General features: G+C 44.6%; 1 protein-coding gene across 1 annotated transcript in view; it reads left to right on the forward strand.

The window, feature by feature from the left end:
- Window positions 1-26786, forward strand: part of LOC133365212 (vasoactive intestinal polypeptide receptor-like) — a 150612-nt gene that overhangs the window by 118535 nt on the left and 5291 nt on the right. The window contains exons 7-11 of the mRNA XM_061586768.1: window positions 4393-4546; window positions 6830-6890; window positions 8483-8549; window positions 13204-13295; window positions 24095-24233. Of these exons, the coding sequence (XP_061442752.1) occupies window positions 4393-4546; window positions 6830-6890; window positions 8483-8549; window positions 13204-13295; window positions 24095-24233 (513 nt within the window). The remainder of the gene's footprint in view (window positions 1-4392; window positions 4547-6829; window positions 6891-8482; window positions 8550-13203; window positions 13296-24094; window positions 24234-26786) is intronic.

The following is a 26786-nucleotide window of genomic DNA, read 5'->3' on the forward strand; positions in this document are numbered from 1 at the left end:
TTTTCACATTTGGGGGGAACCACAGTAACTCCCACTTCAATACTGTTTTCACCATTTGTTTCTCTCCTTTCTCCCTGGTCTTTCAAAGAGTGCATGTGCAACTTCTGACATCAGATTTCTCATTCCAGAAAAACTCAAATCTAAAATTCAGGTTTTGAAATGGCCTCATTGTAAATGTGCACAACATTTTTGCTTAGAGTCGAACAGAATGGGAAAGACTTTGGTAGCTGACAGTTTAAAGGAACTGCTCAGTGGCTAGGACACAAGTGGGCAGGCTTCAGGCTTGGGGATCAAGTCTGCTTTTTTTCCTAGGACCCTGAAGTTCACCAGCTGGATTCAAGTGCAAAATAGCGGCTTACAGAGCAATCCAACCCAGGAAAGCTGGCTTAAGTTGTGCTGGAGCAAGAGAAGTCAGTGTACAACTTCCACCACATCCAGTTGCCATTCAAGAGCTTCTGGGATGGCTGAATGCCAGTTCAGCTGGGAGTTGCATGCAGGGACCAGAAAGTAAAAGTCTGCTCTCCTAAGTACCCCTAGCAGGGAACAAGCCCTCTCCTTCTGTTGCAATTATTTTCTTAGACCAACCTTTTTCCTGGCATAATTTTTGCCTGGATTGGAACCTGCAGGAGTGCTCAGAACACGAGTCGGGTGTGGCCTCTCACCTTGGCCCCTCCCCTGACATGCCCCTTTTTGGGCCTTCTGCTGTCTTCTGCCAGCTCCTCTTGTGCCAGTCTCTGCTGACTCGGCTGAGCCGGACTGAGGGATTTATACCGGCGTAGCCCAGCTCAGCTGGAGATCTGCCACATTCCCTCAGCCAGGCATAAATGCAAGTTGGATTACCTCTTTAAAATAAGGGTAGACATGTCGTTATCATTAAGGAGCAGGGCACCTCTGAGTGCATCTGAGCCCAAGAATTTATTTTCAGTAACAGAACTATCTCACAATCCTTGCACATGAAACTCAGCTCTTGGCTTTCCACCACCCCACTCCCTCAAATTTTCTTCATTTCAGCAGCCTCTTGGAATTAAAAATGTGTTGCTATTATGAAACAGTTGGGAGTCAGAAATCCTTGTTGACTGACTGCAAATAATCCAGAGATCTACCAGTACGTCCCAATCTACCTTTGGCCTACACCTGGCTAGGAATTATTGTTGTGGTGGTTATTATTGTTTAATCTATTTGTATACCGCTATTTCATTTAAAAAACAAACATCAAAGCAGTTTACAACAAATAAAAAAAATACAGTAAAAAGTGGTTTACAACAAATAAAAAATACAGTAAAAAGTGGTTTACAACAAATAAAAAAAATACTGTATAAAAACAAAGGTCAACTATTGTAAAAAGACATCTTCTTAATTGCTTGCATAAGCCTGGCAGAACAGAAAGGTTCGCAGCAGGCACCAAAAGATCAAAAACCTGCTGAATCTCTGCTGGCAGAGCATTCCAGAGAATTGGGCTGATGACACTGAAGGCTCGATTTCATGCTGATGTTAAGTACGCCTCATCAGCTCAGGGGACAACCAAAACCGTTCCTGAAGATGATCTCAGTGACTGAGCTGGGGTATAAGGGTTTAGGCAGTCCTAAGATACCCTGGATCTAAGTTGTTCATCACTTTGTAAATTAATACAACAACCTTGAACCTGATTCAGTAGTAGATAGGGAGCCAGTGCAAATGTTTTAAGGGTGCTGTCCAGATGTCTTCTAAGCAGTTTACAAAACATAAAAACCAATTGCACAACATTATTGAAATACAGAATAACTAAAATGCACCATAGTAAAATATAATAATACAATCCCATTAAAATTTAAACATCCATGATTATTTTATTCTCCCTCTCTTACAATATTAGATCTTGAGGTCACCCAGTGAAGGTGTTTGGCAGACAAAAGAATAGACAAAAGAAAGTGACCACACAGAGCATTGCTGTGTGAAATTGATGACCACAAGATTTGATAGGCAAAGTCGATGCTCTGTGTGAAGGAACCCTTTCTTGCTTCATGAAAAAGATGTGCTGAATCTGAAAATGTAAGGTGCCAGATTTTCCAATGCTTGCTTATGAGCTCCAGAGAAAGGGTTTTACAGGAAAACTAGATAGCCAATCCTGTACTATTGCTATGTGTGAATTAACACGTTTATTGAAGGGAATGTCAGAGGTTTTTGAGAATTGTGCGGATTGCAACTTTGGTTTTAACATAAATAGGCTGTCTTTGCTAAAAAATGCAGTAAGATGATCTTATAACTGCATTTGGTTTCTTTTTCCTAAGTGTAGAACTTTGCATTTATCCCTGTTGAATTTCATTCTGTTGCTTTCAGCCCAATGCTCCAGCCTATCAAGGTCCCTTGGAATTTTGTTTCTGTCTCCCGCGGTATTAGCTTTGCCCCCCAATTCTGTATCATCTGCAAATTTGATAAGCATGCTGTGTACCTCCTCACAAGCCTACCTATTTCTTTTTTTCACAACGGCGATGGAATTAGACGTCGGAAAATTTGGCAATCTACATTTTCAGATTCAGCACATGTTTTCCATCAAGAAAGACCAATTTGCCACTAATTCTTCAAAAATGCTCTCAGCGAGTTTCCCAGTGATCTTTCTGGGATTTTGACCCAGTCTCCTAGCGGCATCTGGCTAAATGTAATTTGTGTTTTCAGAGCTCCAAAAAAAGAGAGGCAGTTCCGTAGTTCAGCCTCTGTAAACAATCATGCAAGAAAAGAGCCAGTGGAGACAACGATGGTGCGAGGACTTGGGAAAGGAGAGGTTACATCAGCCCTCTTTGCTCTGATGGGATGCCAGTGTCACAAGCTCCATTGCACCCACGGAGAAATCTTTTCCTCGTGGCCACTATCCTAAAATGCCCTTGCATCATCCAGCTTTCAGTGCCATCTGACAAACCCGGTTGACTTGGCACATGAGTGCTTTTGAGACAACTGCAGCCTGAGAGCAACTCTGTTTGATCCTGGGCAAACTCTGCCCTGTCTGCGCTCTGCTTCTTTCCTCCTTGCATCTCCCCCTTCTGTGCCCTGGATGGTTTCCTCTGGGTTTGCTTGCTTATAATCGCTTGCAAGAGTTTTGGAAACGGCAATGTTAAGAAATAGCCCTTCTCTGTACAGGAAAAGATAACTAGACCTTTCCTGCCTTTTCGATTTCACCTGGCCACCCAAAGGGGCTGCACTTTATGACTTCCAAGTTACTTATTACCCTTGTTTTTCCTGCATATAGCAGCATCGAGGCATGTGGCTCTTTAGAGAGTAAAAAAATGTAAATGTACTGCCTTCAAGTTGATTCTGACTTATGGAGACCCTACGAATAGGGTTTTCATGGTAAGTGGGATTCAGAGGGAGTTTACCATTGCTTCCCTCTGAGGCTGAAAGGCAGTGAATGGCCCAAGGTCATCCAGTGAGCTTCATGGCTGTGTGGGGATTCGAACCTTGGTCTCCCAGGTCGTAGTCCAGCACCTTAAGCACTACACCACACTGGCTCTCTTTAGAGAGTAAAGCAGGCCAAAATAAAAAGAGAGGAGCTTGTCTAAATGTCAACAATGCGGAGGAGAGACAGAAATGGGGTAGAAATGAAAGGAAAAGGAAGAATAGCAAGAGAGAGGGGGTGAATTGGGTCGAGCAAGGGAAGGGCATCATTTTGCAGAATGCGTTACCCACTGCACCTGAAGTTTCATTGCCTGAAACAGCAGGGTGGAGTTCAGCTCCCTCAAACACTCCTATCTTCCCTGGTGCTGGGTAGGAGATAGCATCGTCCTGCTAGGTCTGTGGCAGCATCTGGGAAAGCAAGGAGAATAATACCAAGATGATTCCCTCCTCCCACCAAAAAAAACAAAAACCCAGCAACATCCCAGCAGACAGTTGCACCCTGGTTTGCCCCATGCAATTTCTGCAAAGGCTGTGACTGTGCTGCCAGTTAGGACTGCTAGGTTTGCTCAGTACTGCAGCACAGAAAATCCAGGATTTGGAATAACAGATCCAGCCCTTTCATAAGCCCTATGAAGTCCTTCCTTGGGGAAGGGTGTTAGAGCATCTGCCTCACATGTCCAAGGTCCCAGGTTCAATCCCTGGTGTCTCCAGGCAGGGCAGGGAAAAGCCCCTGCCTGAGACCCTGGAGAGCTGCTGCCAGTCAGAATAGACAATATTGAGCTAGATGGACCAATGGTCTGACTCGATATAAGGCGGCTTCCTATGTTCCTGTGCAGTTACTCTCATGAAGGGACAACAGAAGTGCAAAGGTACACTGTCTAGAACCGACACAGTCACGTCATGTTGGAAGTCAAGTCTCCCATGTGCTCAGATGTGCCTAACCAAAGTTTGCTTCCAATGTAGAAATAGCCCGTGGTAAACCAGTTACATTTCTCCATCAAACTTTGTTCTGACCTTTTCTTTCAGGTTGGCTGCAAAGCGGCGATGGTCTTCTTTCAGTACTGCATCATGGCCAACTTCTTTTGGCTCCTAGTCGAAGGCTTGTACCTTCACACACTTCTAGTCATCTCCTTCTTTTCAGAGAAAAAATACTTCTGGTGGTACATCCTGATTGGCTGGGGTATGCAATCTCTCTGGTCATTGTGCTTTTTAAATATATTTTTAAAAAGTGACTATATTTTTATGAAAACAGAAATTGGTCGCAGCTGATGGCTCAGTGTCAGTGGGGCAGTGGAATTTGCTCTGGGTTTTAGTCCGAACTTTTAAGAAGCTGTCCCACAGCTGGCCCTCCCACAGGTTGTTTTCCATGAATGTAGCGCTTGAAAAGTAGCTTCCAACAATACATCCTAGTGTTGTGATGCAGCCTGTAAATGATGTAAATAAACACATAAAATAAAAAATATTATATACCAGGTGCATGCATCAGATTTGCGAAAATCCAAAGGCAAAGCAGAATGCTGCAGAGGCAAAGCAAAATCTGCAGGAGGTATTGAGAGTCAAAGCTAGGATCCCCGAAGCACTTCATGGCATTAAAAAAAAATCTTCAGACAAGCATCTGCTAAAAGCAAAAGCAATGTCTGCCTACGCTTGCCATAACAGCAGGATAGGATGATGAGGAAGGGGAGAGCAAACACCAGATTAGGGAGAAGGCAGAGGCAGAGCTCTCCTTTGACTGACTGGTCAAGCTCATAACCAGAGAGAATGATGATGATGATTTTATTATTTATTAAATTTATATCCCGCCCTTCCTCCCTGTAGAAACCCTGAAAGCAAAACTCTTTTACTTCTTCCCACCCCCAAGATAAACTGTAAAGGTCTCTAGCACAAAAGCACCTTGACCTTTTTTGACTGCAATTTGGCAGTTTTCCTACCCAAAGGCATCTCTCTTATTTCTGCCATCTTCAGACTAATTGCCTACAAAACAATATGGGAGATTCGGGACTTCTTTTTTTTACCTACACTGAAACTTTAATGCTTCTTGCTCCTGTAGGAAAACTACTGAAGCTGTCCTTCTGAAATTTGTGTAAAGGATTTGGGTGCTTAGAAAGGGCAAACTTGCCTGCAGATTTCATCAGTTTCTGCCCCCAAAATTAAAAAAGTTATTGATATTTCTTTAAACAAATTACATGTGTCCTGTACAAAAGGCCCTTGGCTCCATATGCCTATTATTTGGACAGGCTTTATGCACACTGAACAGACTAGTATTCCTGCAAATTTCTTCCACCTGTCAAAAGGGGAAAAAATTATAGCCAGATGTAAGATGGACCCTATGTTGATTCTGTTTAGTAGAATCTGCCAAACCTCATTTGGTAGAGCTACCCAGATAAGAACCTCAGAGGATTATCTTAGGTTCCAAGTACAAATATGTGGTAGGAGGTGATCCTTCAGGTAAGCTGCCCCCAAGCCATTTAGGCATTTAAAGCTTTTAACTGGGTCCAGAAATTGCCTGGAAACTAGTGCAGATGGAAGCTATCTTTCTATAACTCATGTTGGGGCACTTCCTCTCCACCCAGTGCTGCGACATGTCATTGGCAAGAAAACATGGAAAGTCATGGTACCAGAACATGAAGTTAAGCTTTACCAGACATCACAGGTTCCATTTGTGGGGCAGCCATGTGTTTGTTATTATGTCTAGTTTGGCCCTAAGTCAAGGAACCTTTGGCCCACTTGATGTTGCTGAACTGCAGCTCCTATCAACCCCAACAAGCATGGTTAATGACCAAGGATGATGGGACTTGTTGTTCAGCAATATCTAGAGAGCCAAAGGTTCCCCACACACCTGCCCTAAGAAATCTTTCTGACTATGACTCTCTGGTTTCAAGAAGTCACATTGGCAAAGATCACTTGGGGACAGACCCGTAGTTTGGCATATGGCATAGTGTTCTTTATCGTCCAAATGCAACTTTTTAGAAAAAAACTTCTAAATAAATAAATAAACTCCATCTGGGCAAGGTTTAGTCTTCTTGCTGCATTCAAGGCTTTTTCTAAAAGCTTTTATACCTTAATCATACTTTTCTAAAATCCCCTGATCCTCCACTCCATGAGAGGAGACAGCAGGCAAGAAAAATAGGCATTCTTTGCAGATTCTTGCACTGACTCAGGATCATACACTAACACGCAGTAGTCAGGCACTGCACTCACAGAAAGAGGCTGTCTCATTCCCTTTGATAACAGGCAGAGCTATGGACCTACTGTGAGAATGTGTGCACAGAGGATCAGACTCTCAGAAATGCAATTGTGACATCAAAACTAGAACGTTGTGAAATTTTGAAACAACCCTATTGTTGGGCGTGTGTTGGGGGGGTTGTGGTGTAACTTGTCTGTACACTGTGAGTTGCTTGCTGCCCAGCTTTTGCAGCATACAATTTTAAAATCTAATTGAAATCTGATCCTCACTTGGCAGGTGCACCAACCCTGTTTATCTCTGCTTGGACCATCACTAGGATCCACTTTGATGATGTTGGGTAAGTGGGCAAAATCGCGTTAGAATTTTCCTAATACCAGGTTTCAAATCAGGAGACAATTTTGGAATGATTAGGAGGACTCCATCAGTGGTAACACTGGGCTTAACTGCGTCGGCGGAGGAAACAAGAGGACTGACTCTCCGTGCAGTCATAAGCAGAGGTTCAGGTGCTTGTTTTCTACCTGTATTGAAGAGATGCTCATTCAATATTTTTCCAAAAGAACCTGGCAACTTCAGTAGCTGTCAGTCTCTGAGCCTGGCTTCTACCTTGAACATTATTAGGGCCAGCCGTACCATTACACGGAGTGAGGCAGCAACTCCAGGTGGCAGGTTTTGGTCTAGGGAGGCAGGCAGCGGTAGTTAGAGACCAGAGCTGTGCATGCCACAAGGCCTGTCCTGCACCTGTTGTTCTCATGTGTGCCAGCTACTCCTACTGCTAAGTCATTGGTTGTCGATTGGGTTCTTCAGAAACCTATCGGGTTCCTCAAGGAGAAGATCAGCAATAGCAAGCACCTCGGAAGGGAAGCTTGTTTACTGCTACTTGTAGAAGGCTATGGTTCAATGGTAGAACACTTGCTCTGCATGCAGAAGGCCCCAGGTTCAATCTCCAGCTAGGATTGGTGGGAAAGATCCCTGTCTGAAACCTTATGGGGGCAGCTGCTGCCAGGCAATGTAGGCCAGGGGTGGAGAACCTTTTTTCAGCCAAAGGGCCCCATTCCATCATGGGGAACCTTCCGGGGGCCACATGCCATTGGTGGGCGGAGCCAGAGACAAAAGGGGGTGGAGCAGTGGATGTGACCTTTACCACTGTTCAGTGGCTACATTCCAGCCATACAAAGATCAGAGTTTGCCACAGAAAGCACATGCGCCACTCTTCTCCATACAGGCAAACGAGAGGTGTTCTCATATTCCAGCGAGAGGGCATGAGCTAAGGGTGGGGTGTGGCTTAGAGAGAGTCCTGAGGGCCAGATAAAGAGGCCTGAAGAGCCACTTTTGGCCCGCAGTCCTGAGGTTCTCCACCCAGCCCTGGATGTCTTTTGTTTTTAAAATGGCTTAGAGTGCTTTTAGTGACTTTGTTTGCCACCCTGGGCTCCTTCTGGGAGTAAGGGCAGGATATAATTTTAAATAATGGTGGTGATGGTGATGATGATGTAGGTGATACGGGGCAATGGTCGCACTCAGTCTATCGCAGCGTCCTCTGTTTTTCTTTTTCCCTAAATTGTGCAGCAGTTGGGAAGCCATCTAGAGCCGGTTATCATTCATATGGAGCATGAACATATCAAGCTGGCTTATTCAGAGTCAGATCGCTGGGTCCATTTAGCCCAGCCATTGACTATCCAAATTGACAGTGGTTTCCCACAGTCTCAGGCCTTTCTGGGCTGTGCTACCTAAGGTGCTTTCACAGAGATGCCAGGTGCAAAGCATGTGCTTCTGCCACTGAGCCCTAGTCCCAGCTCATGAACCTTCATGTGCCCCTGCAAGATTCAGGAGTCTTGTTTCGACATTGTTTGGAATTGACACATATCTTCCTCAACTACCTCCTCTGTGCCTAAGAAGATGCAGCTCTTGATCTATTCATATTTTTTTTTACAGTTGTTGGGACTTAATCGAATCTCCCTTTTGGTGGATCATCAGGGCTCCCATTTTGGTTTCTATATTGGTAATGTATCCACATTTCTTTTTCGCCACTGGTAAAAGCCTGCTTTCGCTAGCCTCCTCATGCTTTGCTGTTGCTTCTGGGTCCTGTGCAAAATACTAATACTAATGATATACATGATGATTAGAGTGGCAGCTGGTGGCTGCATGTCAGTGGGGCAATGGAATCTTCACTGGATTTTAGCTTGAACTTTCAGGGAGCTGTCCAAGGTGCTTCAGCAAGTTTGGACTAAAACCCACCGCAGATTCCACTGCCCTCCTGACATGGACCCATCAGCTGCCCCTGATAATGATGATGATGATAAATAATCCAGTGGTCTTTTATTGGAATGTAGAAAGGAGTTGTGACAGATGTTCTTGGAGGTCGCTGATTCATAGGGTCGCCATAAGTCGTAATCGACTTGAAGGCATATAACAACAACAAAGAAAGGAGTTGGCTAGGGAGTGTTTTGCCTAGCCGGAAGAGAACTGGAATAACTCTTATCAGTTCTAATGCACACCTTTCAGAAGTCCAGTTCATGCCTGTGTTGTGAACCAGGCAGTGGTTGCAAGTAGCGGAGCGGGATCTAGCCCACGTGGGTGCATGTGCTAGGCACAAATGCCAGGCATGCAAGGGGCATGTAGCACTAGTCCCAGTTCAGGATCCATTAAGCAACATCAGGTCAAATAGAGTTCAGGTTCAAGCAGGGCAAAGTCAAACAAGCTGAGGTCAGGGTTCTGGCAAGGTCAGTCAAGCAAAGCAGAGGGTAGGTCTGGATAAGCAAAGTGTTGGGCAAAGCGAGGCTGAGGTCCAAAAAAGTAAAGTGGGTAGTAACCTAGATAGCTCCCGAATGGAGCCTAGACATCAGACAAGGCAGGCTTAAGTATTCCTCCAACAAGCCTTAAATAGGACCGTCACTTCCTCTGGGCTATGGAGCTTCTGCTTCCTTTCTGAGGACTAGAGCCTCTACCCATAAAGGGGATTGGCCAGTTTCAGGAGCCATTGACTGCAGTGGCATGGGGGACACCAGGGTTCCACTCTGGCCTGCAAGCTGGAGGCCTTGGAAGGCAACGTGACCTCCTCAAGCTAGATAGGCTCTGGCATCACGGGTGCCTCTGGTCCTGGAACTCCGGAAGGGACAGGGACGTTGAAGGCTGGTTTTGAGGGCAAATCTTCCACCTGGTCAGGGGTAGTCAGTATGGTGCCCTCTTGAGATTGTTGAATTCCAGTGCCCATCAGCCCCAACCAGCATGGCCAATGGTCGAGGAGGATTGGAGTTGTAGTCCAACAACCTCTAGAGGGCACCATGTTAGCTACACCTGATATATACAATATCCCTCATGTCAGTGTTTTTTTTTAATGGGGGTCACCTCACACAGTCATGTGTGTCTCAGCAGTTGCTGAGGAATTGCATGATGGGCATGCATTCATATATGTATGAACCAAAGCTGTATATCCAAGCACTGTTGAGGTCAGCTGGGCCACCAAATGTCTTATGTCCAGCTTTGTAAACAGTTAACTTGGAATCCAGTTTAGTTACATGTTTAACTAAATGCTTTTGTCCCTTTTGTGTCGGATGTATCCAGTTCCTTCACTTTACATTGTTCTGCTGTTTGTGGGGATAGTTATTGCCAGGGACAGCTCCATGTCAGTGGGGCAATGGAATCTGCTCTGGGTTTCATCTGAAGCACCTTCGACAGCTTGAAAGTTCGGACTAAAACCTGGAGCAGATTCCACTGCAGCTGCCACTGGTTATTGCATCTGTGTTCAGAGTTCAGGGTCTGCACAGGCTGAGCCACTGCCTTAAAGACAGAATTTTGCATTCTTTGGTGGGGTGCCAAGATGCTGTAAAACAGGATTTCTGCTAGACTTTGAGATTAGACATGTCCCCAGGTCCTGTTTCCCTGAAATTCCAACTGAGATTTATTCCCTGCATTTATTCCTGAATCCTCTTTGCTTCCTGTTGATAGTAGTTTTTTTCCTTATCAACAGCAAATCTGTGCCTGAAAAAAATAGGATGAATTCTTCCAGGGATCCTAAAGAAGAAATATGTACAACTATCAGTACATACCTAAAACACATGTCCCCTCTTTTGCATTAGTTTTAATTAATTACTAAAACTCAACAACAACAAAATGATGAATGTACAGTCTACCTATAGTAAAGGAACAACCTGTTTCCTGCATTGCTCTTATGCCAAAGTAAAAATTAGTATTTTGATTTGCCTGCCTATGGGGTGGTAGAGCGGGAGGGATGGGGGTCTCTCTTTTTCCAAGAACATCAGGCAGAAATTGTGGGAGGGCGGGATATGAGTGATGCTCATCCAGTAGTGGATGGCAAGGCATTGGCACCTATTTTACTTCCTGATAACTGAGTTGCTGCTGCTTACCAAGAGGGGGAAGGAGGAGGTAGCAGGGAGGTCAGTGTGATGCAAACACACCATCAGAGCCAATTTGGTGCTCCTGCCAGTGCAATTTACACCATGCCAACCTCCCCACTGCCTCATCCCTCTGCCTCCCATAAGCAGCAGCAACTCAGCTGTCAGGAGGTCAGGTTAGGGCCAGTGCCTTGCTATGCTCCCCACTACTGCTGTCTTCCCTTTAAGGGAAGGAAGTGAGCGATGCCTGCCTGCAGCTAGGAATGGCTATTTTTTGCCATAGCATTACTGGGAAAGTGAAGGGCAAGCCCTGTGGCTGAATTCAGGATCTTTTTCCTGGTGCCGCTCAAGACCCCAGAAGTCAAGCTTACTTAACAAGACAAGCAGAAATGAGACTTAACAAAAAACGAACATCATAATCCTCCAGCATAAGCTTTTGAGGAATACAGACCACTTCACCAGATGCACGAAGTGTTGTCCTGAGTTGCGGGTCTTTAGGGTTGGGGGAGGACTTGTAAATGTTGATGTCAGAACAAAATGAAATGCCGAAAAGTATAGGTGGTGATAAGTACCTAATAAAATATTATTTTATTCCAATAGAATAAATGAGCACAAATCTGACATCCAAAAATGGCAATATTCAAAAGGCTGTGAGGAAGTATTTCAGACCCTCAGGATACTAACTGAAAGTGACCTTAGAGTGGCCATCCTGGAACAAAGGAAGACTAAAATCCCTGTGGAATTCCCTCCCCTTAAATATTAGACAGGCGCCATCTCTGTTATCTTTTTGGCGCCTGTTGAAGACCTTCCTCTTTCAACAAGCCTTTTGAGTAGACCTTATCCCAGTCTGTGTTGGAATTGCTTTGTAATATGTTTGTAAAACTTTTTTAAAAAACAAACATGTTTTTAACCTTTTTTTCTTTTTTAAGCTGTCTTCAAAGCTTTTTTAAAAAAAATGTTTTTAAAGGTGTTTTGTTTTAACGTATTGTAAAGTCTGTTTTTATGATGTTTTAAAGTGTTTTTAGTGCTTTTGTTTGCCCCCCTGGGCTCCTGCTGGGAGGAAGGGCAGGATATAAATTAAATAAGAAATAAATAAATAAAACACAAAACTGCTGAATTACAGTACATCCAAGAAGTGTAAAGCTATCACTGGCGGACTGCAAGGATTTGTGGCACATTATATGTGTTAATTGGTTTACCAATGCTAAGATGTCTGCTATCAACAACTGTTTTATGAATTACCACTGTTAATTAGGTCCTTATCACTGCCTGTAGTGTTCTGTATATCAGTTCCCTCTGACTTCATAGTTCGTGATTTCCTCTGCCCCCAAGAAAACCCAACAACAATGGATTGTATTCAGCTAAATCCTACCCAGAGTAGATCCTTTGCAATGAATGAACTTGTTAGTCATGTCTGTTAACTTCAACAGGTGTATTCTTTAGCATTGAATACCACCCTAAGTGTATATCAGGATAACACTTCATGCATCTGATGAAGTAGAGTGTAGTCCACACAAGCTTGGGCCATAATCATCCTCGTAGTCTTTAAGGTGCTACAAGTTTCCTTGTCGGTTTTGCTGCAAGAGACTAACACAGCTACTGGAAATTATAGGAAAGATGACTCTACAGCACGTATGTTTCCCCAGTATGTAGAAAGAGCAAGCCTTCTCAGAGGGTGTGAATTCCAAAGCAACTCACAACGCGCTTTTACTCATTCTCTGGCTTCAGGGCACTAACATTAGGCCATGGTGGTGCACTGTGCTAAACCATACCTCGCCGTCGCCTCCGACTTCTGTTCTTCCCGACTAACCGAAAAGGCTCTTGACCTGTCCTGCCGTCGACACGTGCATAGCTGTGCTCTGTGGGCTTGACATCATCATACTTGGGATGTTATAACACAAAAGTTCCAAGCAGGCCGATGTCAGGCCCAAGATGGCTGCCGTCCTGTCTTGCTTTCACCTTGTCACTCTCTGAGCGTTGTTTTATCTTTGTTGTCTTTTAACTATGGTAACCCAGGGGAGCAAAAAATGTTGTGGTGGGCAATAGCATCCTTCTGAAACAGTGTCGTTTTATAAGCTCATACACATGACTGTTTTACCATGCATTTTCTCACACATCTGTACATACAGCATGGCAAAAATTTTACTTGGCAAGATAATACAGATGACAGGGCTAACCCAGTATCAACGTTCATCCCCAGGGTGGTTTGGTGGTATTTATAGATTCTGTTTGGCAGAAAGGGAATATGCACCTCTTTTTTTACAAAAAAAAATATGTTTCCTTCCTTTCTTTCCCACACAGATAAATTTTGTTCTCTTCATTTGCATTATCCGGATCCTGGTTCAGAAACTTCACTCTCCAGATGTCGGACGAAATGATACGAGCCAGTATTCGTAAGTCTGATTTTACTTCACAGCTCCTGGTAGGATGTTTCTTCGGAGGGGGGCTAAGCTACATTCATGCATTTATTGTTAATATTTATATCCCACTTTTCCTCCAAGGAGCCCAAGGTAGTGTACATGGTTCTTCCCCTCTCCACTTTATCCTCACAACAACCCTGTGAGGTAGGTTAGGCTGAAAGAAGGGCCTACTGGGCTAAGGTCACTGTGACCTTTCCACAAGAACATAAGAACAGCCTGCTGGGTCAAGCCAGTGGCCTATCTAGTACAGCATCCTGTTCTCACACTGGCCCACCAGATGCTCATGGGAAGCCTGCAAGGAGGACTTTCCCCTCCTGCAGCTTCCAGCAACAGGTATTCAGAAGCATCTTGCCTCAGACGGTGGAGTCAGAGCACAGATAGCACAGGGCTCCTGCTGGGAGGAAGGGCGGGATATAAATTAAATAATAAATAAAATAAACAAATGAAATATCATGGCTAGTTGCCATTGTTAGCCTTATCCGCCATGAATCTGCCTAATCCTCATTTAAAGCCATCCAGGTTGGGAACCATCATTGCCTCTTGTCGGAGCGAATTTTATAGTATGTGAAGAAGTCTCAGTCGAAATGGAAGGGGGGCAATGCCTGCTATTCACAATGAGAAGAAAACTCCCACTAACACCAGTGAAAACTTTCCTCTTATTGTGAATAGCAGGTGGAGACAAAGGGTTAAAGCCCCCCTCACCCACACCCCATTCTTCTGATCTACTCCACGCTCCAATGCACCAGCTGTTTATGCATGTGTGTGTATATATATATATAAATGAAAACAATGAAATGGACTGCCTTCAAGTTGATTCCGACTTATGGCGACCCTTTGAATAGGGTTTTCATGGTAAGTGGTATTCAGAGGGGGTTTACCATTGCCCCTCTGAAGCTGAGAGGCATTGACTGGCCCAAGGTCACCCAGTGAGCTTCATGGCTGTGTGGGGATTTGAACCCTGGTCTCCCAGGTCATAGTCCTAGGATAGGTAAAACTAACCATGGGGGAGGACAGAGGGGAGGGGAGGGGAAGGAGGGGCTTGGAAGGGAAGGGGGAAGGGGTGAAGGAAGGGGGAGGGAAGAGGCAAAAGGGAGGTGATGGGAGGGAGGAGGAGTGGAGGGAAAGTTTGATCATTTGCATGCTTATTGAGTTCAATGGGATTTACTCTCATGCAATCATGCTTGAAAATGAAATGGACTGCCTTTAAGTCAATTCTGACTTATGGCGACCCTACGAATAGGGTTTTCATGGTAAGCGGTATTCAGAGGGGGTTTACCATTGCCTCCCTCTGAGGCTGAGAGGCAGTGACTGGCCCAAGGTCACCCAGCGAGCTTCATAGCTGTGTGGGGATTCAAACCCTGATCTCCCAGGTTGTAGTCCAGCACCTTAACCACTACACCACACTAGATAGATAGATATTTCTTTAATTAGCCACACAAGGGCAAATTACATCATGTCTAGTTTGGCCCTCAGTTTAATATAGGGTGGGGAACCTTTGTGAGCCCGAGGGCCTCTGTCCCCTCTGGATAACCTTCTGGGGGTCACATGCCAGTGGCGGTTGTGATGAGAGACAAATTGGACAGGGCAACTAATGTTAAATTTCCCTTTGTACAGTAGGCTAGTTTCTGCACACTGTCACACACACCCCTCTGTCGTCCATCCAGGCAATCAAGACGGATGATCTGCATTCAAGGATGCCTTCCAGCCAGGCACAAACACCCGAGGAGGGTTCAAAGGGGTGTGTGGCCTGGAAAATGTCCTGATAGGGGTTCTTTACCTTGCTTTAATCACATGGGTGATCGTGGTCTGTCATCCTCCAGAATGTCACAGGGTACCTCAAATAGTCTATACACAAACAAATCATTATGTGTTGTGGAAGGTGCTACGTCTCCTGGGAGGATCAAAGCATCTGGAGGGGCAGGTAATGGGAGAGATGGCGCTGCCTGGGTCAGCCCTCCCAAGGGAGAGGTCCAGCTCATGATCCTTAATTTGAGAGAAGAGCTGAATCCGACAATGAGAAGCCAAGCCAAGGTCACTTCCAAAAGAACTGCTCAAGAGGAGATGATGGCAAGGCGCAGGGATGTAGCACAGAGGAGCAACAGTTGAGATTTCAATTACCCCCACCTGCAGACCATTAGGGGAGTGAAATGCCTTACCCAAGACTTTAAGTCATTGTCTAAAAAAGGGAGGTACAAACACAGCCTTAAAGTTCCGTTGTTAATTTTTTGGTCTCACTGCAAGAAGACTGTAGCGATGACCACTAGCTTGGATGTCTCTACAAGTACCAGTCCATGGGATCTCGAGGAAGGGCTGGGAATGTCTACTGTCTGAAATACTGGAGAGCTGCTGCCAGTCCCAATACTGAGCTAGATAGACCACTGGTCTGACCTGGTATAAGGCACCCTCCTATGATCCTAATATGCTGAAGGGCTGTGGTTAGTGGTATAGCCTATGCGTGGTATGCAGGAGGTTCCAGGTTCAATTCCTGGCATCTCCAGATAGGGCTGGGAGAGACTCCCTGTCTGTAACCCTATAGGGCCATTGCCAGCCATTGTCAACAATACTAGACTAGAATGGACCAATGTTCTGACTTGGTTTAAGGCAGGTTCATTTCACTGTGCTGGATGGACCTTTTGGCTCTTAAGGTTGTTCTTATGGTGTCGGCTTTCACAAACCATTCCCCAATTTTGTTGGCTGCCCAGGCAAAGGACACTGTGGCCAATGTAACTTTCACTCCTTCAGCCTGCTAACAAGTTTCTGGGAAGCAAAAATGAAAGTGCTTCGGTTCAGAAACTGGGTCCAGTCATTTGGTTAAAACTGTCAGGCTGATCTGGAGCCATCACACCTGCAGATATTAGCACAAACAGCTCTTGGAATTAACTGGCAACTCCTGAAGCAAGGGCTTCAGGGAGCTGCCGCGCTAATCAAGAGTTTGCTTGTCAAGCTGCCGTTATGCAGTCCTGCTCCAGAGTCTTGCTTCCAGGAATAGTGAGGAACAGGTGGGCTCACTGAAGGCAGTTCATGTTGGAGAAGGAGGGGCTTGATTTCATCAGTTATCATGAAGATGAGTTGATTGAATAGTTCACTACTTGTTGCATTAGCAATGGTGTCCCCAAATGTATTTTTAAAGTCATTTCTGGAGGATGGAATTTGGAGTGGAGAAGCAGCTGAGGACAGGAGTTTGCTTAACCCCTTCCCCATATGCCATTTTGCTACTCCAGATTCCTCCCAAAAACCTTTATTCTCCAGGAACATACAGTTACCCTTGTAAACACCACTTCTTTGGTATAATAGCTACCTTCTCAACGCAGCTTTGCATATATTCTCTGTGTGTGCATGTGTGTGTGTGTGTACTTAATGGTGTCAGAACACTGTTGCGTGTCATGTGAAGTGCAGCCTTGCCAACCTCGTGTCTGGCATGGCATCACAGTGAGGGGTCCATAAGAGCAGTCAACATCCTATCTACCTACCCATAGGAGCGGTCCTTCCCAAAGGAGCAACCAGTATACACTACTGGCTTTAGAAGTCAAGCCCAGCCTTTTTAATTGGACTCAGAAGCAGACCAGGAGCTGGCAGAGCTGTTTCATCGCTGGCAAGAAGTGTGTGTACACCCCAAAGATGTCAGTGCCTGCTGTCAGAATTGTGCTCCCTCAGAGCCTCAGGTTGTCCCTTCCTGCCAGAGACCACCTGGTGAGACCTCATCACAGGACCTTTCAGCTAGCCTGTTTTCCATAGTGTAGCCCTGCCTACCCACAGCCCATAAAGTTGTCTCTTGCATAGTCGTTTCCTTCCCCCACCGTTGCATTTCTTTCTTTCTTCCTCTTGGCTCGCCAGTGGACTTATGAACCCAGACACGTGTCCTTACCCTTCCCTGCAACCTTATCTCTCCTTGAAATCTGACTCTTTTTCTGATTCATTTTCCTTGCTCTGCAGCCTGTCCATGTCCTATAAATCCTTCCAATATCTGTCTATTTTCTTTTGCGTGCGCTCACACTCTCTCTCCCATATCCTTGGGACCTCTCCTCGATGTTCCAGTGCCCTGCCTTTTATGCAACTGCTGCGTTTGAGTAACGCTGCACAGGTGCTGCCATCCCACCACCTCTGGCTCACCTGTGTCTTCATTTTGAGCTAGAAGGGAGAGGGAGAGAGACAAGACAGAAGGCAGCAGCCACGCCAGCATCTTTCCAACAGCCACATTTATTTTATTATTTATTTATTTGTTTTATTTGTATCCCGCCCTTCCTCCCAGCAGGAGCCCAGGGCGGCAAACAAAGCACTAAAACACTTTAAAACATCATAAAAACAGATCTTAAAATACATTAAAATAAAACAGCATTAAAAACATTTTTAAAAACAACCTTACCAAAGGGTTACAAACATTATTAAACAACATATTAAACAATTCTGACACAGATGCAGACTGGGATAGGTCTCAACCTAAAAGGCTTGTTGAAAGAGGAAAATCTTCAATAGGTGCCAAAAAGATAGCAGAGATGGTGCCTGCCTAATATTCAAAGGGAGGGAATTCCACAGGGTAGGTGCCGCTACACTAAAGGTCCGTTTCCTAATGTCACGTTCAACTGTCTTGGAACCTATTGCCCTTCTCCAGCCTGGCACTCTTTAATGGGCATCAGTCCTTGCCCCCACATTCACTTGGCTGTCTGTGATGAATTGCAAGGGTACAATGGGGTTAAAGTCTCATCACTTTCACTGGCAGATGTCACCAATACCTTCCTAGCTCTAACAAGAGGGGTTAGCCTGTTCTTCGATCAAAGAGTTTAATTTTCAGCCGTTGGTCATCAGGAAAGAAATAAAGAAGCAAAGGATTAAAGTGATTCTTAACTCTTTCATCAAAGCCATTCTACTCACCTCTCAAACAAGCACATTGAAAGAAAGAGCCCTTTGCAGTTGGGAAACATAAAGACTGAGGACAGCCCTGTGGGGATAAGCAGTGGTGCAGCTATTTCCAGCTTGAACACCGGTTTTAGGTTCCAGAGTAGGCAGACACAGATCTAAAGAGAAAATTGGGGAAGGGTTGGTCGAGCACCTGTTTGGCATGCAGAAGGTCCCAGTTTCAATCCCGGGCATCTCCAGGTGGGACTGGGAGAGCCCCTTGCCTGAATCCCTGGAGAGCTGCTGCCAGTCAGAGTAGACAATATTGCCCTAGATAAACCAATGGTCTGACTCAATGTAAGGCAGCTTCCTGTATTCCTATGTAATATTAATGATTCCACATTTATGCAACATAATTAAGCAACAAAAATGTCTCAAAAGGATGTCCATGAGTGAAATAAATAAGAACCAGAAAAGGAAGTTATATATGAAACATCAGAATACTTCAAGACACAGGATCGCCATTCCGTTCCTTAGAAGTGGAAAATATCCTTTCCTCTACCACAAGGGTGGGAGCCTTTTTCAGCCTGAGGGCCACATTCCCTCATGGGAACGCTCCAGGGGCCATGTCCCGGTAGGTGGGCGGGGCCAAAGGCAAAAGTGGGCAGAGCAACGTATGTGTGACTTTTGTATATTAAGCTACATTCCAGTCATGCAAAAATAAGACACACACACACACACTTCCACCCCGGCACGCAAGAGGCGCAGTCATAATTCAAGGGCGCATCTTAGCCAGGGAGAAGAGCTTCAGGAAGGCGCAGAGTGGGGCTAATGAGGAATGGCCTGGGGGAGGGGCTTGGTCTGGGCAGAGTCCCAGGGGCCAGACGGAAAGACTGCATTTTTTAGCCCCTGAGCATCATGGCTGGATTTGAACCACAACCTCCCCGAGCCTAGTCTGACGGTCTTGCTCCTGTGCCACGCTGGCCCCTCTGCCTTCTCCGACGTCCTCCCAAACGTTTGCAGCAGCCTATCATTCCCAATTCAAGATGCCACTTCTCTGAGGAGCTTTGATTAAATCAGCATATGGAAAGATGTTCCCAATCAGGGCAGCGTCATAATGGTGTCAGAGGCTGCTTTCTTAGAGTGTAAGCAGACCTCATCAGGGGAATTGGTAAGTCTCACTTTAGACCAGCATTTAGATAATTCATTAGCTAAGGACCTTTTACAAATGAAGCAGTAATCATGGAAGGAAGTTGTCCTTAGTTGACCACCACCACCCCTCCCCAAACCACAAATAATTCAGCAGAAGAGGCAGTCAGCCAGGATAGAAGAAGGCACTCATCTTGGCAAAGGCTCATTCTCGGCCCCAGATTTCACCAAAGAACAGGAAGGGAGGGGCTTTTGCAAAGGAAGACTGAAGCCCATCTGCTGAGATGGAAGAAACACAACATATTGTAGCATCCCAACTAGGGATAAACGAATCTGTCAGTTTTGGCTTATCTCAGGTTCTCATTTTTTTCCTATCTTAAATTCTGTTCTAAACGTTTCTACATCAGTTTGCGAATTTGCAGGGTTGGGGTTTTTTTTTTAAGTCCTCATGAAAGTACATCAGCCATTTGACTGAAATAACTGGGCATGTTTAGCCTTGAGAAGAGAAGACTGAGAGGAGAAATGATAGTACTCTTCAAGTCTCTGAAAGGTTGCCACACAGAGGAGGGCCGGGATCTCTTCTTGATCGTCCCAGAGTGCAGGACACGGAATAATGGGCTCAGGTTGCAGGAAGCCAGATTTCGACTAAACATCAGGAAAAGCTTCCTAACTGTTAGAGCCATCTGACAATGGAACCAATGACCTAGAGAGGTAGTGGGCTCTCCGACACTGGAGGCCTTCAAGAGGCAGTTGGACAGCCATCTGTCAGGAATGTCTTGATTTGGATTCCTGCATTGAGCAGGGGGTTGGACTTGATGGCCTTATAGGCCCCTTCCAACTCTACAATTCTATGATTCAGTGTGAATTTCTCCTAATACACAGTGTGCCGAATATACACATTTTTACAAAGCAATGCCCCCTAATATATTTTTCACGAATATATGCACTTTTACAGTCACTTTATATGCATTTTATTTACATGGCTGGAGAACTACGTTGCACAATTTGGAGAAATGTGAATTCCAAAGGGTAGCTGGGTTTCAGTTCATATATTCTTTTTGAGCAGTGTGGATTAGGTAAGCTTGCCTTTAAATGCAAACTGAATCAATTTTCTCCACTATCCCTAGTCACAATACAAAAGAAGTTTTTCTAGATTCACGGACAAGGAGCTAAATATGTCGCTGCTGGTTTTCTGATGGATTCATACATACAGCATTAACGTCTAGTTAGTTATTTTGTAGTACCCTTAAATAAATATGAAACCTTTTGGAGTAGTATGAGCATTGAAATATGCCAGATCCCTGCTCCAAAGTACTTACGGTTGGCACCACTCCTTCCCCATCAAATAGTTTCTGTCTGTTATGACCCCAGAATCCTGCTGTCCATCTTTGGGGAGCCCTCAGAGGCTGCCCTGGATGTTTCCACTGCCCCAGAGACTCCGTGCAAAGAGGAGCCCATTCTCATAGATTAGATCGATTGGTCAATCAGTCAATCAATCTGGCCTGAGCAGATCATGTTGGCCTCCTCTGACTTAGAAGATTCCAGATCAAAAGCTCTGTCAGAGTCAGTGGCTATTGAGGCAAGACTGGCCCCTAACTGAAGAGGCTTCCCACTGGAGATGGCACTCACCACCGTGATGGAGCCATAGCTCTTGTTAAGGCTCAGTCCTGGGATGACTGTTGCTGAAGCAACATGTCAGCCTTGCTCCTTTGAAGTCTCCAACTTGAGCTCCACTTGTAGCTTTTTGCATACTGAACTCCTTCCTTGCTTTAATTTGACTTGCTTTGCCAGTGTTGTGTAGTGGTTAGAGTGTTGGACTACTACCTGGGATACCAGGGTTCGAATCCCCACACAGCCATGAAGCTCACTGGGTGACCTTGCGCCAGTCACTGCCTTTCAGCCTCACAGGAAGGCAATGGTAAAACCACCTCTGAATACCGCTTACCATGAAAACCCTATTCATAGGTTCGCCATAAGTCAGGATCTACTTGAAGGTAGTCCATCTCCATTTTGCTTTCACTTAACAGAGCCTGGACCTTTGTTCAACTTTCCGTGCCTTGATGAAACCATGATTTTGCCTTGTTTACCTCGCCTAATTCTGTTTTTCTGGACCCTGAACTTGGGCCAGGACACACATATCCTATTAGGGATATACTAGAATTCTTCCCAATTCAGATGTGGTACCGAATTTTACATTAATTCATTTATCCACTATCATTGTGAAGTAGATATGTATGTATTTTCTGCAGCTATCTTCGGAAGCTGTTTTATTTATTTATTTATTATATAAGATACATTTATAACAAAAAAAGAAGTCAGAAAACTATTTGATGCAGTACAATACATAAGAAGTGGTTCGGAAAATGCATAATTACAGCTTAAACAGTTTCAACTTAGTGTGCATCGGGGGAAGTGGGGGGTAGGGTATATTGCTTCTCAAATTATTAAGGACCTCACAAACCATCGAGAGTACCAGATAAAGTCATATTTCATGGGAATAACCCATCCATGTGTCTGTCAGGCCATATAAGATGCAAAGGGCCACTAAATCGCAGCAAAGACCATTGAGTCAGCCTCACTTCTAGCAGTCTGCAATTGGTGGGTGAACTTCTCAGAAATAGCTATACATAGCACTTCCCTAAACAAATTATCAATTTGATATGTTGAGGGATCTTTCCACGTCTAAAATATTGATAATGTTGATATTTTTCTTGATATTTCGTTCAATGTGTCAGCATTTCCTTTCAAAATATCTATATTTCCTTTTAAAAATCAATATTAATATCAATTGTTTTCCTGAGGGGGAAAAAACAAATCAATAAAAGCAGTGGCTTGTGGAAAAAGAACAAACTTGAATCGATACCAGCCTGTTAGATGGATTGTTTTTGAATCAACACCAGCCAACCGATCCCATCCCTGTCTCCCATTTGGGCCAGAACTCTCACAGTGCTGTGGCCATTGCTTGGAGCAGAACACTGTCACATTGTGAAGGGCCCACACAACACCATGGTGGTACTGGTGAGCACAGTGTGCCAAAGGAGGCTCATTTGCTGTTGCCCAGTCTAAGTGGTATTGTGGGAAACGTGCTCTGAGCATGGATATCTAATGTTAGGATGAAGCTATCAGAGGTTCAAGGATGTAATTTGGGCTAAGTGGCTAGTAGGAATGGGGAAGAAATTAAATTCCATTCGCATTTCAAGCCAAATCACCAAATTCACACTTTCTGAAACAATGTGAGAACCAAAACACAGCCATCCTTCACAATTCAACTAATACAAATAAATACACAATACAAATAGAATCATACAATCATAGAATAGTAGAGTTGGAAGCGGCCTATAAGGCCATCAAGTCCAACCCCCTGCGCAATGCAGGAATCCAAATCAAAGCACTCCCGACAGATGGCTGTCCTGGTGCCTCTTGAATGTGTGTGATAAAATCACACTTATCCAAATTTTGCAATACAGTTCTCTAACCAACGTTTGCAATAACGCATATCTTAGGGGAAAGTGTGCATGTAAATGAAGCTATTAGTGAAAATAACATACAAAAAATTACATTGAGAGAAAACATATGCAAAAATGTATGCATTAGTAAAAACTGCGTAGAAAAAATTGATTAGTAAAATAAAGAATGTTCATGAGGATTTTTTTTTTAAAAAAAATTAGATTGCTGTAGAAATATGGAGAGCTGCATTTAAGACTGGAACAATGAGGACCTAAGAGAACCAAAATTGACAGAGCCTTCCATCCCTAGTGTCTAGATTCAGCCTTTCCCAACCAGTGTGCCTCCAGATGTTGTTGGACCACAACTCCCATCAGCCTCAGCCAGCATTGCCAATGGTCAGGAAAGATGGGAATTGTAGTCCAGCAACATCTGGAGGCACACTGGTTGGGAAAGGCTGGTCTGGAAGCTTCATTCCACCTTCAGATATTAGTAGTGCTTAACCAAAGGTTCCCAAACTTATTTGTTATGGTTTTGGATTCTTTTTGCCTCTGCTGGAATAGGAGTATTTTTTAAGTGGGCACAGTTTTGGCAATCTAATCCCTTCTCTCTTTCTCTCTCTCTCTCTCTCTTCTCACTTCTTCCGAGCATTGGTGTTTTTTTTTAAGAAATCATTAGCCGATATCTCAACAAACATGCTCTGCTTGCCAATTCCATTTTCACCTCAAGCCAGCCAGAAGGCAAGATGTGCTGTGACCCACCCTCATCCCCTAATGCCATGCATTAAGGGAGAGCTGGGAAATGACCTATATTTAGAAACAAAAAGTGTTTCACTTTGGTTGCAGGGACCATGGGTGTTGTAGACCAACAGCATCTAGAGAGCCACAGGTTTCCTGTGCAGTACGACTTCTGAGCCTGTAATCCTCAATCAGCTGAGGGCAATGCAGTGTCCCTAGGCCGGAGGGGCTCTGAAACCATGGCCTCTCCTTGCAGGAATGCTTCCAGTTAGTTAGGTTTGCTGGAGTTGGCCCTGAAGGTAGTTCCCTCTCCTGCTCTGAATCCCTGGCCTTATCCCCTGCAGACAAGGAGTCTGACCCCAGGGTCACGAGAATAGCAGAGTGAAGTTCTCCCAGTGTGAAGGTCTTTGCTAGAGGATTGTTTGCATTCAGATATGTAGCAATCTTACATTTGGTGTGATGCACCGTATACAAAAAAACTCCATCATATGATTCTACTACTGCACATGCAGGTCAACTTCTAAGTCTTCAGGTCTTCCTGCAAGCTGGTTCTTGCATTCTCTCCACCCTGTGCACCCATCCCACCTTGTTTTTTTTTCTTCGTCTCAGGAGACTTGCAAAATCCACCTTGCTGCTGATCCCGCTCTTTGGGATCCACTACACCGTGTTTGCCCTCTTCCCCGATGCAGCAAAGAAGGAGCTGGTGGAAGTGAAGCTCGTCTTTGAACTGGTGCTGGGATCTTTCCAGGTAAGGCACTCCCCACCGCTTCCACCACTGCAATACTTCAGGAATTTATCAGTGGATCTTGCAGGAATGATCATATTTCATTTATACTCAGCTTCTATTCCCATCGAGACATCAGTGAGATCATAGGGTGCCCTTGCCATTGGGGGTTTCCTGCTTTTGTTTCTGCCACTGTTTCATGGCCTTAGTAACATGGTAGGGCAGTGGCTTTTCAGATGTCCTTATCAGCTCATCTGCCACAGAATCACAACACATTCCAGAGGATTCTGGAGCCCGTTCTAAGAACATCAAAAGAGGCCTGCTCGATCAGACCAAAGGCCTATCTGGTCCAGCATCTTACTTCACATAATGGTCTACCAGATGCCTATGGGAAGCCCACAAGCAGGACAGGAGTGCATGTGGAGCACTAGCAAAAGCAAGTTGAACTTTATTGTTGCCCCACTCCATGTGGTGTCTCCTAGAACACTCTCTTTGCAGCTGTGCATTGCAGAAGATTAATAGCAGATGGGGTAAAATAGGAAAGGAATTTATCTCAGGCTGAAATTCTTCAAGTTCTTGTGCTGTAGCTGCATCAGCAACAATAGCGCTTGTATCTCCCACAATGCACCAGATAGAGTGTCCTTGTGAGTAGGTGGTGGAATAGTGGCCACTGCCAAAAATGGCAGAGAATATGTTGCAAAGAGGTGAAGAACAAGATCCAGCCAGAAGATTCACTGAAGAGCATTTTGAAAGGTTGGCGGGGCACCCTACCTATCAAACACCTTGACATAACCATGACATCAGGTGAAGCATTTTCCTTTGCCCGTGCAATCTGAAATCAAACAATGGAGGCAAAGGCTCAGGAGGTTGCAGGTTGATCACTGGTGCTTGCAAATCCCATTTCCTTTTGCAAAGGTGTTTTGAAATCAAACAGTGCAGACAAGGGCAAAAGGGTTTAGTGGTGCCACCAATCCGCTGGTGAGTAGTGTCTACAAATCCCACTTTTGGCAGGGAAACACGCCTTTTACCTGCACCACAACAGACACACACACATACACATATATATATGTGTGGGTGGGTGTATTGGTTTTATTGAGTTTCCAATAACAAGAACAAAACAAATAATTAAATTGTTTTGCCAAAGGGTTTTTTCCCTTCCCTGAGGCAAGAAAGTTCAGGATCTGAATGACCATGAAACACACTGGTCAGGAAAGAAGATTTAGTGCTTTATTGCAGCAAAAGCTATTGGCTGTGACAAGCAGGCACATACACTTAATGAGCACAGCTTTTCTCTCACGTTCTCCATTTCCCCTGTTGGAAGCTCCCAGACAGCAACAGGCAGAGAGATCCCGTTTATGGCCCTGTTTGGATTTACACTGTGCTGCTCTTCCCTTCAGGCCGGTGTGGATGCTTATCTGCCCAGATCGAGGGCCCTTTATTTATACCCAAAGAAAGACCCTCTGGGAAGGGGCAGAGGTGGCACCTATACCTGTGAGATTTTTATCTTTCCCAGGGGTTAGCGTCTTTAGATCTCACACTTCTAACTTTTGTGGCCTTGCAGTTGTTACATGCTGGCCTGAGAATGCAGCCATGAAGGCTTCCGCCACCCCTATTAGTGTGAGCTCATGCTGTTTGTTTTGACTAATTAAATTGCCTTGTCCTGACTTCTACTGCGAGCATCGGCTGAGACAATCAAGTTTCTTCCCAGCTTTTTATCCTACACAGGGTCAGAAAGTCTGCAATTTCTTGAACAGATCTTTTTCAGACTCCAGTACTGTGCAAGCAGTTTGCAAAAGCAATAAACCATATAGATCAGGGGTGTGAGACAAGAATTAAGGGATGGGGGAAATGGGACATGTCACTCTTAACCTCCTCGGATGTACATCTAGATGTCTTGCAGAGGTATTTGCCCCTACATAAATGAAGACCACTTTTAGCATCTGAATAAGATACAGGATCAGGTCAACACATTAAGGAAGTAAAAGAGAGAACAAATGGAAGAAATAATACTCAAAAATATAAAAATTTAAAAGCCAATTTTGTCTTGCAAAAACTCAAGACTATTCTTTGCATTTTCCCCACAAAATCATTCTGAGACATCAGGTAGCTTCAAAATCATTGAAACCTTGAAATTCAAAGGTTATATAAATTACTTATGAAGAGTTCCATTGACTATGTAGTTGGCAGTTCTGGGACCTCGGCTTCTTTGTTGACATATTTAACAAAATCAGACCACATTAAATAAAATGAAGCTTTCTTTGATGTGCCTCTAAAAAATGAATTTTTGAGGGTATTTTTCTGATAAATGCAGCTGCATCAGCCATAATAGAGTTGCACATTATTACAAAATGCCATTTTATATCTCCCACAGTGGCCCATGCAAACCTATATTTATGTGACATTAGGTGTAGAGCAGGTAGGCATGGCTTGGGGAAAATGGCCTTATAGGCCAAATAAGGACCCCTGATAGGTTTAACTAGGGCTGCGGGGCAGATTTAGCAAGCAGCCGTCTATTTTCTGATGTGGTTAGTGCTGAAGAAGCAAATGATCAGAAATGGCCTCTGAAAAATCTCTTCT

Source organism: Rhineura floridana, chromosome 10 (assembly GCF_030035675.1).
Source record: "Rhineura floridana isolate rRhiFlo1 chromosome 10, rRhiFlo1.hap2, whole genome shotgun sequence".
In the NCBI taxonomy this organism is placed as follows: Eukaryota; Metazoa; Chordata; class Lepidosauria; order Squamata; family Rhineuridae; genus Rhineura; species Rhineura floridana.